This window comes from Gobio gobio, assembly GCF_949357685.1.
Source record: "Gobio gobio genome assembly, chromosome: 11".
Classification (NCBI taxonomy): Eukaryota; Metazoa; Chordata; class Actinopteri; order Cypriniformes; family Gobionidae; genus Gobio; species Gobio gobio.
The window spans coordinates 27038557-27051441 of NC_137104.1; the positions used below are offsets into that span (position 1 = coordinate 27038557).

The 12885-nt window shown below is 37.0% G+C and overlaps 1 protein-coding gene across 8 annotated transcripts in view; it reads right to left on the reverse strand.

Annotated features, from left to right (window-relative positions):
* Positions 1–2818: 2818 nt before the first annotated feature.
* phactr4a (phosphatase and actin regulator 4a) overlaps positions 2819–12885 on the reverse strand; it is a 96775-nt gene continuing 86708 nt past the window's right edge. For all 8 annotated transcript variants that reach the window (XM_079830060.1, XM_079830066.1, XM_079830064.1 and 5 more), the window contains 8 exons: positions 12361–12862; positions 11481–11731; positions 7650–7806; positions 7512–7567; positions 7320–7381; positions 6003–6140; positions 5634–5710; positions 2819–4545 (listed from right to left, as the gene is read on the reverse strand). In XM_079830060.1, the coding sequence (XP_079686186.1) occupies positions 4530–4545; positions 5634–5710; positions 6003–6140; positions 7320–7381; positions 7512–7567; positions 7650–7806; positions 11481–11731; positions 12361–12862 (1259 nt within the window). In that variant the 3' untranslated portion in view covers positions 2819–4529. The remainder of the gene's footprint in view (positions 4546–5633; positions 5711–6002; positions 6141–7319; positions 7382–7511; positions 7568–7649; positions 7807–11480; positions 11732–12360; positions 12863–12885) is intronic.

Here is a 12885-nt window from a genome sequence, read left to right on the forward strand (position 1 = left end):
AGAAGCCTATTTGTGAGGTCAGGCACTGATGTTGGACGAGAAGGCCTGGGGTCAGTCTCCGCTCTAATTCATAACAAAGGTGTTCTATTGGGTTGAGGTCAGGGCCCGTATTTATCAAACATCTGAGAATTACTCACAAGAACACTGCTAAGAATTGACTTAAGAGTTAAGACTTAAGAACAATTCTTGGCTCAAAGCTGCGCTTAAAAGTTAGTTATCAAGCATCTCAATCATACTTTAAGTGAAGTGTTGGACTAAATCTTAAGTGTCAGTCTTAGAGTTGATTCACGACACTTTGCTGTGCCACAAACGGTATTTTGGATGATGTCATAGGCATGAACCAATCACTGAATAGATGTCCTTATTTAAGAATACTCTCAGATAAATTCACATTGAATGGTGAAATTCTTAAGAGGAGTATACATTCAGCACACATTTGACAATAAAGCATTTTCAAGAGAATACAATGTAATATACACATTTGAAATGAAAGATAAACACGTTTTCCACCATGTCTTAATTAAAAAAAATTAACTGGTGTGCTGTTAACTCACATGCCTATATATAGCCTAGATTTTTTGATATAATCAGCCACCATGGATTCCAAAAGAAAACCAAACTGGCGGGAGGAAGAAGCGCTACCGCTTGCTGAATTAATTGAACAGCGGAAACATTATAAAAGGCAAGTTCAGCCCAACATTATCCAGCGCTGACAAAGATAATGCCTACTTTGTCCAAACGATACCGTTTGATTAACTGCTCATTGTCAAACATTTCAAAAACCTTCTTCCTCTACTAAAAAGATTTGTGCACGTCTCTGTCTCCTCAGTGCCATCACAAGCCCCTACTGGCAACTCCTAACCACTTGAGAGACCTCTCGAGCTGTCTTAAATAACTGGGAGAGTAAGAGTGATTCTTAGCTTTAAGAAATGTGATCAACTTGCTTTTATACTTAAGTTTGAAAGTAGGAGTAAATTTCATGAATTCTCAGCACTTAAGACTAAAATGGCACTTTAAGAAGCTTGATAAATACAGGCTCAGGACTCACGCCAGTCAAGTTCCTCCCCACCAAACTCGCTCATCCATGTCTTTATGGACCTTGCTTTGTGCACTGATGCACAGTCATGTTGGAACAGGAAGGGGCCATCCCAAACTGTTCCCACAAAGTTGGGAGCATGAAATTGTCCAAGATGTCTTGGTATGCTGAAGCATTAAGAGTTATTTTCACAGGAACTAAGGGGCCAAGCTCAACCCCGGAAAAACAGTGCGTTACACCACTGCATCTGACACTTTGAATTGCACTTGGTGATGTAAGGCTTGGATGCAGCTGCTCGGCCATGGAAACCCATTCCATGAAGTTCTCTACACACGGTTCTTGAGCTAATCTGAAGGCCACACGAAGCTTGGAGGTCTGTAGCTATTGACTGAAGTTGGCGACTTCTGCACAATGTGTGCCTCAGCATGCACTGACTCCACTCTGATTTTACATGGCAATGATTTGGAGGGGTGTCCCAATACTTTTGACGATATAGTGTATCTACAATGTTATTTTGGCTAGTACTAACAATATACATTTGAGATTTCTATAGTGCTATGGTCACTAGTCATATTCTTCCAATGAGTTCTATTGGAAAATGTTTCTAAAATTATTTAGGCTTCTTGTAAAATAAAAATAAAAAGTTGGGTGGCACTTGATTGGGTCGTTGTGGTTTGCTATATCTGTGATCTCATGTGAGTGACAATTTATCCCGCCCTCACACCAGTAAACACATCATCAGAGAAGAGATGTCGTTGCAAGAGGGATTTATTTTGATTAAAGATTACAACAGCTAATAACCTTTTTTACTATGCTGTGCATAGCTGATGATGATAAATCATTAATAAAAAAATACTGCAATATTCCATAATTGGAAAAAAAATCAATTTTGATTTGATGGAGACTACCTGTGGGAAATGAGTGCAAAAGACAGATAAAGGCATAGAGACAGACAGTGTGTGGATGAGAGTGCAGGGCTGGAGTTGAAGAGGTGTTTGGAGAGCGGTGGAAATCCATTTAAAATTCATGATACAGAGAAACTTTAAAATGTCATGTTGGGTGGGCTGTTCATAAATACATATCAATAAGGGAGCCACAATGGCATCCACCTTTGCAAGCTTATTAATTAACATTTCAAAAGCTTTTGAGTGTTCGTAAAAAGATAGATTTAACTCAAGAGATGAAACCACAGCTGACAGACACAATTGTTGATACTTAACGGTTTAAACTTAAGATGCAACAAGAATAAAGATGGTTGTTGATTACCATTACACAACTATTGCAAAATAGTTTAAAACACATATATCACATATTTAATCTTGCTTAGACAGGAAAATAACGAAAGGTAATGGTAAAAGAAACACAAGACAACTAGTCATTTTGAGCGAATCTATACTGCCCTCTACAGGCCCCAAGTAAATAATGCAAATTGCTTTATTGCACAGCATATGGTGTTACTTTAGCATAAGGTAGAATACAGGTGGCACATAGTACAATATCAGTTATCAGATGGTAATACCATGGTGCTTCGATATATGTAAAAAAGTATTACCATAATACCAAGACTAAAAATCATTTTACTTGAATGATATCTGTATCTTGATAGAGAATGATTCTCATATTCATATAGTATGGAATTAGAATGGAATGTTCCAAAACCCATGAAAAAAAAATAGTTCGTAAATACATTAAAAATGTACCCAAGGGTCACTGATATGTTCCATGAATCAGTACACTGGCTGACGTAAAATAATAATAATGCAAAAATGAACCAAATGATACTCACAGTTTAGGTTTTAATTAAAGGTGAAGTGAATGTACATGTATTACTTGAAAGACCTTTTTAAAATATCTTTACATTAAAAAAAACAACAACTATACAGCTGTTCTATATCAGATCTTTATATCACTTAACCTGTAGCCATGCTGTTTGCACCTTATAAAAACAGGATAGTGTAATACTATAATTACAATTAAAACATTTTTTTTTAAGTCAGGAAGATGAGATATACAATATAATCAATCTACAGCATGTCTCTCTATACAGTGCACAGGCCCTCTGGTGACCTACAAAACAAAGTGTACCATAAAACCAGCAGTGGCATGGAAAGAGCTCACTTTTATGTACGTCAAAAATGCATCAAGATTTTTGTTTTTTACAATGACTCCATGATGTAACATCAACCATTTTGTTTTGAATTGTTCAATGCACAAGGAACTATATCATCATCATCTACAGCTGAATCTTGTGAAACTTGTCAACGTGTCCAGGTCATATTTCACCGTAATACACTACAAAAAAACAAATAAAAAGAAATAATGTCTTGCCTAAAGAAAATGAAGCTTAAGATCATTAACATTTTTGGCATTGTGAAAAAAAATCTCATTCCAGTAATATGAAAAAACAAATTCTCATTGTCATATAATGTGTGAAAACCTTTTTTTTTTTAAGTATTGTATTACAGTATTTTACTTGAATAAAGTAAACAAATATTACAGAGAATGTGCAGTGAGAAAAAAAAAGTAGAAAAAAGTTCCAACACATTATAAAAATATCATTTTTTGGGGAAAACATGCTTAAATGTCATGAAAATAATATCACAATGCTAAAACTCTTGGCGGTTTAGAGGCTTGATTTTTGTCATGCCAAAAATGTCCTTTTCATATGATTTTTGGGTAAAATATTGCAAGTTTTTGTGTGTGGGATTAACCTTGAAATATCTACAGTGAAGTGCTGTTGTTAAAAAGAGAAGAAAAATAACAAAGAAGGTGGTTTATCTGTGTGAAAAAAGTAAAAATTATGGTAATTTACAGTAAAATGCACAGAGAAAAAGTGACACCGTGTGTACTGACGTCCTGAGAATGTCAAAGATGTGCTTTCAGATCAACACACAACAGTGTGTATTCAGGGTGAGAAACAGTGTTATATGCAGACTTTCTTCTGTATTACTCTAAGCTAAGGTCAGGCTAAAAAAGTCATTCCGTACCAGTGTTAAGGCATAAGTGGACAGCATATATCATCAAACACACATTCACACACATACAGTCTCTCACAATCACTCATCACTAAAACAGTTGATCACCAGTGTCAAAATTTTCATAAAAGTATTATTGTTTGGGTACACAAGCCTATTCTTGATCACAGAAATGTGTGTACCATAAAGACGATTAAAACACCCCCAAGCCACACAGTTCTGTGTCCTCTTTTCCCTGAAATACTCCAACAAAGTGATCCGGCCATGGGAATCATGGGAACTCTACAGGGGGCTGGCACTTTAAACCTGCTCCCCAAAAGTGTCTGAAGTATCAAGTACCAGTATCCTGCACACACCCACATCACTTCCTCCTCCTTTTCACTCTAGAGCACTGAGCGGCTGGCCTGAGCACGCTGGAGGATCATGGGGAACAGGATGCTGGCGTGAGATGAAGGCTTTTAGCTGCAGTTATAGGGGCAGCTTTTATTTGTCTAGTGTTTTCTCTTCAGGGATGCTGATTATGGCCGATGGAACCTGCAAAAGGAATTGAGAGAAGAAACGACTTTGTTGTTATGCACATTCAGTTCCAGGTGATGGTTAAAAACAATGATCACGTTCACATGCAGATGCTAGTCGTTTAATGTAATAATGCTACTGAAACACTGAACAAAAAAAATATTTAAAATCACACAGGACGCGCGCTTTCAATGCAGGCATTCGTTGGATCTCTTACACAGACAAGCCGCTCACACACAGACTCTCCCGGTGCTCGCCATGTCCCACCTCTCCCACTATTAATGCGCTGTACATACTAGAATAAGCCATCGAAAATGCTTTGAATAATCATACTATTAAAATTAAATGTGATACTGTGATTTACATGATGTTTGTGCTCTCACTTTGCGATCAATCACAGTTCTAATCACAAGAAAGCATGTCAAAATGACTTTCCCGAAACTGTAAATAGTTAGTTCATTCAAAAAATTTTATTCTGTATTTACTCACTCTCATGTTGTTTTTGTGCGTCAACTAAGCATTTGAACGTCTGTGTTTACTACAGTATGCGCAATGTTGTAAATCTGTTCATTATAGAAAGCCATCGTGTCTCTTCCGAAGACTTGGATTTGGATTAGACCACTCGATTGATTCTTTTTAACGGTGCCTTTATGACATTTTCTGGATCTTTTAAGTTTTCGAGGAATAGACTTTAAATTGGGGGACAGAAATGTCTCAGGTTTCATACCTTCATTTATGTTAGGAAGTTGAACAAAACTCTTATAGGTTTGAAATGACATGAGGGTGAGTACATGATGAGAGACATTTTTTATGAAATGTACATTTTTGGGTGCATTATACCTGATACAGCAAACCGAGTCTTGGATAAAACTAACTATAATCGCAAATCATATCGTTTACATCAACGATACATATCATTGCATTTTTACATAGTGATATCTCAATATAACAATGTATCGTTACACCCCTAGACCCAACCATTGGATCGTTATTTATATCTGTATCTACAGAACCATTTCAATGTGGATACTTTGAATTAGGTGTCTATAAGATCTAGAAAGTAATACAGGCATATGCCAATTAAAACATTGTTGAAAGTGTCAGACCTGGTGTATATCCTGCTTTCCTGATGAACTTCCATTTCTGAGCTCTTATACTCATTCAACTCTTTTCTTATGGCCGCCTAGAGGAGAACAAAGAACACAAGAGTAAAGAGAAAGAACAACCTGAGCACTCAGAATATCACTGGATGTGTTGTGTTACAAAACCACATCTTAATTATGTAATGTGTCTTTCAATGTCATTGTGCCTTTTTAAATAAGATTTGTTTGGAAAGAGGTCTTGTTTTTTTAGACTGCAGATTTTCAATTATGTGCAAATGTTTTTATGTAACTACAATTTACATAAGACAAAATTAAAATGATCTTATATTGGTCACCACTAGGGGGCAGATGAGACCAGTAATTCAGTCAGACCTTGTCAGCAGGTGTAAGTTTGGTCCAGGGTTTTTCAGCACGCCGGTCATAGTCTTGAGCATGAGTGGACTCCACATACTCATGAAAGCGCAGGATTTTTCTGGCCTGGAGCTCAGCTACCGTGGGCCTCTGTGACAACTGCAGATGTAACGACAACAACATTTACTTTCACGTCATGCAAGATTAATACCTACTTGCACCTCACTCAAAATATGTTTGCCACAATTAGAAGCAGTTTGCAACTGCTCATGGAACTTTTAGTGAACTATGCATTGATGGTTAAGAAGTCAGAAGTGAGTAGTGAACAAACCTATTTTTATTTGAATATTTATTGTATTACACTTTGAAATGTAAACGCTTTTATTCTGGAAAGGTAACTTAGTTAAATTTAATTATAATTTTAAATTACAGCTGATTACCATAATTTTAACCATACACAATTTATACAGTATAGTTTAAAAGTTTGGGGTCAGTAAGTAAATGCTGCTCTTTTGAATTGTCTATTCATTCACATTTTCCACACTTCATTAAGCAGCACATCCATTTTCAAATAATAATAATAATAATATTAACAATAATAATAATAATAAATATAGCTGCTAGCAGCAATTGCGGGGCCAAGCCCAGTATGGCTATTTTTTGGCATGTTTGGACTTTGGACTTTTTTTGGAAACTTTTAAACATTGCACAATTCACATGCTTAAACAACTTAACTTGCGAGTGGTACGAGTACCACTAGTGGTACTCAGGCTGCCTCTACTGGTACTCAGAGGAATCACTAAATAAATTAATGTTAAAACGCATACATTTTAATTGAATCTTTATTTGAGTAAAGTTTTTGTTTTACATTTAAGTACAGTCCAGTTTTAATTTAACTTTACAACACATTTTAATGTAATCATTATTTAATTATTTTATGTACCTGTATGTAAGCACAGTGCAGTGTTTTTACAGTGTATTTACAATGTTAAAGTGGCTGATAACAATAAATATTCTTATTAGAAGTAAACTGCCTAGTTTTTGAACTGTGCAGAGCTGTAGCTGAATAGTTAGGCCTAGAGACTCCAAATTTGGTCCAATTACTTTTCATGATCATTTCTACAATTGGGCCAAATTTCATAATTTTCTGACTTATGGTTCATAGGGCTAGCATTGACTTCCTTTTGGGGGAAAAAAAAAAATAATAATAAATAATAAAAACTAACAGATACAATAGGGGCTTCAATAGGGGGTCTAAAGCAGCAAATCAGCATATTAGAACGATTTCTTAAAGATCTTGCGACACTGAAGACTGGCGTAATGAATGTGCCTCCAAACCTTTCTGGTCAGCCTGCGCTTAATTTCACTCCTTTCTGCCCGTCGGTCCGCTTCATTCTTGGCTGAAACAGAAGAACACACAGATATAAAGAAAATCTGTTTTTTGGAAGCATTAAAAAAAATTGTGACTACCAGGTATGACTGATTACCACAAATACTATGAAGGACTAGAAGACAAGGGGTGTAACTGACCAAGTAGGATATTTCTCTGCTCAAGTTCTTGTGCGCTGGGTCTCTGACTCAATCTCCTATGAGAACATGCAAAATACACACAGTGTCAGTGTGGAAAGGACAAAGGACCCATAAAACCCCTCTGAAACACAGGCAGACCTTTCCAGGGCGGTGCCGATCTTGTTGCGTACAGTTTCCCACTGCTCTTTGTTGTTCCAGGTGATGTTCTCCTGGTCCTGAGACTGCTCTTTCTCCAGCTGACGCTCCAGTTTTAGTGCCAGAGTATCCTTTCGCTTCACACGACTCGCAAGACCACCTGACAAGATGCACCCATAATCCTCATTAGGTGTTTTCACAAACTTTGTGTGAACAAAGTTGTAACATTCATGATCTAACAGCTAGATGGTTAAAACACTCTGATATAAGAAATCTGTTAGCAAAGAGTTTTAAAAAATCACTACGTTACGAAGGAGATAACACCATTACTTTTATTTACTTGTAGGGATGTGCGACAAAGAGTGTCAAAAATATAATTTTCACCAAGGATGGTAAAAAGTACACTGCTATTCAAAGTATACTATTCATTTTTTTTTGTATGTATCTTATGCTCACCAAATGTTGACCTTAATTACAATAAAAATAGAAATATAGTGAAAGGACAATTTAAATAACTGTTTTCTATTTGATTATATTTGAACATATTAAAACGTAATTTATTCTTGTGATGGTAAAGCTGAATTTTTGGCAGCCATTACTCCAGTTATCAGTGTCACGTGATTCTCTAGAAATCATTTTTTAAAGATAGCGTTCTAAAAATCGTTCTAAATGTAAAATAATAGCAAAGTCCACACCACAAGAATAATAACAACAACGAGCCAATCAGAATCCATTCTGCTTTAAAGAGCTTGAGGCTTGAGCATTTAAAGCAGGGGTGCCCAAACCTTTTCCTATGAAGGGCCAAAAATCAAACTTGATTGACAGCCGTGGGCCAAAAGTAAATTTTGCATCTTAAATCAAACTGTATTACATTAAAGTTGCTATGGGTCATAATATTTAAAATAAATATAAAACAACTTTAATCTGATTAACTAATGCAGTTTTATTTGTAAAGTTTTGCATTTTAATGAACAATTAAATGGGCAACAATCCCCAGGTGTTCAATGTACAATAAAGTTCAATGCCAAATACGCAAGCAATAATAAAACCATGTGGTTGCAATGTCAGTGACCTAATGAGAGATATGAAGCTGGTCCTTATTTTTCAGAAGTTTTTCAAGATTGGGCGTTTATTGGCGTCATGTGTTGCAAAACACGCGGTGCTGCACCTTGAATTGCACATTTACAATATTTTTTTATTAATTTACATTTAATTTAAACATTTAATTTCAGTTTACTCTGTTGTAGTTTAACAATAAAACAAACAAAATTGTTATGTCAAATTAGAAATGACAATCTGTGTCGAAGGTATCACTCCCTCTCTCTCTCTCTGGTGGGCCAAATCAAAGGTTACCACGGGCCAACTTTGGCCCGCGGGCCCTCGTTTGGGCATCTCTGATTTAAAGGGTCAGACGACAAAACTGCAGCACTTATAATAAATAATTATATAATTATAAACTACGCTTATAATAAACAGAACAATATATGCGTTGGTATGGATGTTAATGTAGTTATCATTATGGATTATGGTTATCATTATTGGTGTTAACAGGCCTTAAAGGGATAGTTCACCCAAAAATGAAAATTAGCCCATAATTTACTCGCCCTCAAGTCATCCTAGGTGTATATGACATTCTTCTTTCAGACGAATAAAATCGGAGTTATATTACAGAAGTCCAGGCTATTCCAAGCATTATAATTTGATTCATAGTTGCTCTGTTTTTGAAGTCCATAAAAACTGCGTCTGTCCGTCAAATAACGTGCTCCATGCGGCTCTGGGGTGTTAATAAAGGCCTACTGAAGCGAATCGACGTGTTTGTGTAAGAAAAATATTCATATTTAAAACTTTATAAAGTAGAGTTCCAGCCGATTGCCTTCCGTGGAAAAGTGTTGAATGTTGAAAGTGAAACTCAAGATGCGTACGTGACGTCATGATGAGCGTACCTGGTCGCGTTAGTCTTTCGATCTGCAGGGAAACTTTCTTCAATTTTTCCATAAATTGAACAGGGAAGGCGGTCGGCCAAAAGTTTACTTGATAAAGTTTTAAATATGGATCTTTTTCTTACACAAACGCATCGATTCGCTTCAAAAGGCCTTTATTAACACCCCAGAGCCATGTGGAGCACGTTATTTGATGGGCAGATGCACTTTTTATGGACTTCAAAAACAGAGCAACTATGAATCCAATTCTAATGCTTGGATTAGCCTGGACTTTTGTAATATACTTCAGATAGTATTCGTCTGAAAGAAGAATGTCATACACACCTCGGATGACTTGAGGGTGAGTAAGTTATGGGCTAATTTTCATTTTTGGGTGAACTTTCCCTTTAATATGCTGATTTGCTGCTCCAGAAACATTTATTATTATTATCAATGTTGAAAACACAGTGATCAACATTAATGCTTGTCCAGGACAAGTGGATTTTTTGAAGGGGCAAATTAAAGTGAATTTTACCTGTCCGACCAGACAAGTAGCCTGATTAAAATGTCAATAACAAAAAATAACTAGGGAATCGCCAAAACACGAGAACGATTCTGCATTCATTTAGTGTAAATGGCGATTGATGAAATATATATATATATATACACAAATGTACTGACTGAAACAAGGTTGCACTGTTGAGGCTCGAGCAGCCTCATGAAATCTCAACAAATGAGCGCAGCTCGTACAAAGAAACTCAATTAACTTAGTGAGGTAAAAAATCAAAATGTGGAGTTTTTATATATATATTTTTTTTTACATATGATACAGTTAAGCAACATCACATGACCAAGAGTGATGAATACCATCACGATTGAACATGTGATACTGATTTAATTTCATCGTTTGAATTAATGACTCAATCATTAAGATGGTGACCTGTCGCCACCTACTGCCAGTTTATTTTCATGCTTAAAAGTATCATTCTTTCAAACATTTCTTATTTGCATATTCACCAAATATTCAAAGCAATCTTATAAAAATGTTTTAATGCAGTTGTAATTTTTCATTATAAATTATTTAATTTGATTGGTAACAGCCCTATAGTGTCTTAACATTTTAATTGAATTCATAGATGAAATTTAAGAATTTAAAATGAGAATAAATTATATTGACAACACAAAAAAAAAAAAAAATTCTGGATAAGCAAATGTTTTACTCGGACAAGTGAATGACCGATCTTCTTGTCCGAAGGACAAGCACATGAAAAGGCTTAATGTCGAGCCCTGAAACAGTTTCTTAAAGGGGCTATATGCGTTTTTCTGAAATTTAAACTCGCGACTGACACCTGAGGCCAAAAAATAGAAATGCTCTTATTTTCTGCTCGCTCTCGCAGCGGTGGTGACGTCACATCTGCAGACAGCGTGGGAAAAACCTACCCGCCAGAAAATAGGAAAAATAGGATACAGGCTTATAGGTGCACCCACTGTGAGCGGACAAGGTGTCAGTATGCTCATCAGGAGATGTTTGAGTCATAAATGGTAAAATAAAAAGGCTATTGTTACGTTTATTTTGGGGAAAAAGTTGCATATAGCCCCTTTAATACTGTTGTGGAAATGTTATAAAACATTTTTCAGGATTATTTGATGAATAGAAAGCTCAAAAGACATTTATTTGACAGAACTCTTTTGTAACTTAAATGCCTTGACTATCACTTTTTATAAATTTAATGCATCCTTGATGAACAAATATTATACTGAACCCAAACAAACGCAAAGAGTTTTAACAGCATATAAAACGGTTTCATTTTTAAAGTGCCAACTTTAAAAACTTATGCACAAATTAGTGCAGGACAAGTACAACATTCCTAAATCACTCTCATTTGACTGGTCAGACAGAATTAAAGTATCCTACTTGTGGGAACTTCCTCCTCATCATCATCTTCCTCCTCTTCATCATCTCTGTAATGAATGGGTCCGTCAGAATCGCTGCTCTCCTCATCCTCACTGTCTCCAGGTCCTGCATCCTCAGGAATGACAGAGACTCGTGGGTCTCCCACCAGACCGCGCCGGCTGCGTGGCTCCAGATCTGGCTGTCGTGTGGGCCGAGGGATGGGACGCAGCTTCCGCAGCTCTTCTTCCATGTCAAAATCATCATCCTCAGGCCTAAACAAAACAATCATAAAGACACACTGAGCATATGAATGGTGTAGGGTTGGGTGCTTTAAGTTTTTCAGGTAGGTCTAAAAGTAGTATTCAGGTACAATCGAATAATCAAATGCAAAATAACACTGTTTAACCTTGAATCTTCTTTATATTAAATATTGATCGATCCTTGTTAAAGCTACAAAAGTTAATCATTCAAGAGAAGCGAGCGATTTTGTCTTTTGTTGTGTGATTAATATTAAATGACATAGACAGCGGCATGTATATTAGTCTGCTGTCACTAAGACCTGATCCAATATGATGAGAAACATCCCATTTCTTTGTCAAATGTTTATGTTCAAATAAGACATTATGATTGTTTACGAGAATACTTTATATACTTTGACAGTTTTGGCTGTATGTGTCTGTTCAAGCGCAAGAAGATGCAAAATAGAACTAAATTTAAAATCGTATGAATTTTTAAAATGGCAAGACTTAAAACTGTCCTAAATGTCCTTCACTGGGCAGTCCCTATTGTTGAGCCTTTTATTTCTTACTGGGGTGTTAAAGGTAAATGTTTTTCCACCTGTTACAAGTAGTACAAGGGCAGAGAATATTGTGTTCTGAGATAAACTGATATGTACACTCACAGTCGCAGAGGTTCAATAGTAACAGGAAGCGAGTATCGCCCCCCACCTGGAGCCTCAGCGAGAAATTCAGGAGGTAATTCAAAGAGAAGTGAGTGAGCTCGCTGGGATCCTTCCGGGTTCGGCTGGACCGGGCCTGGACTGTTCAAGGCTCTCTGGATGCGTATGTGCAGAGGTAAGGGCGGCTGGGAGGGCGGTTCCGTGGTGGGGCTGGGTGGGTCCACGTGGGGGACTTCAGGAGGTGGGCGTGAGCGAGGAGGGGATGGCGGGATATGGGTTGGTGGAGGAGAGAGTGCTTCAGAGTTTGAGTTTCTGTTGTCATCTGATTGGGCAGGAGGCGGGGCAGACACAGGGGCAGACACTGGGATGGAGGTGGGGCCTGGGGGTGGAGGCTCAGGCTGATTGGCAGAAGAGTCGTCTGAGTGGCGTTTGGTCACAGGAGTCATCCTCTTTGGGGGAACGGGAGGAGACCGCTTGACTGAGGCCGGGACTTGAGAGGGATCCACTGTAGAAAAAAGTAAAATAAAA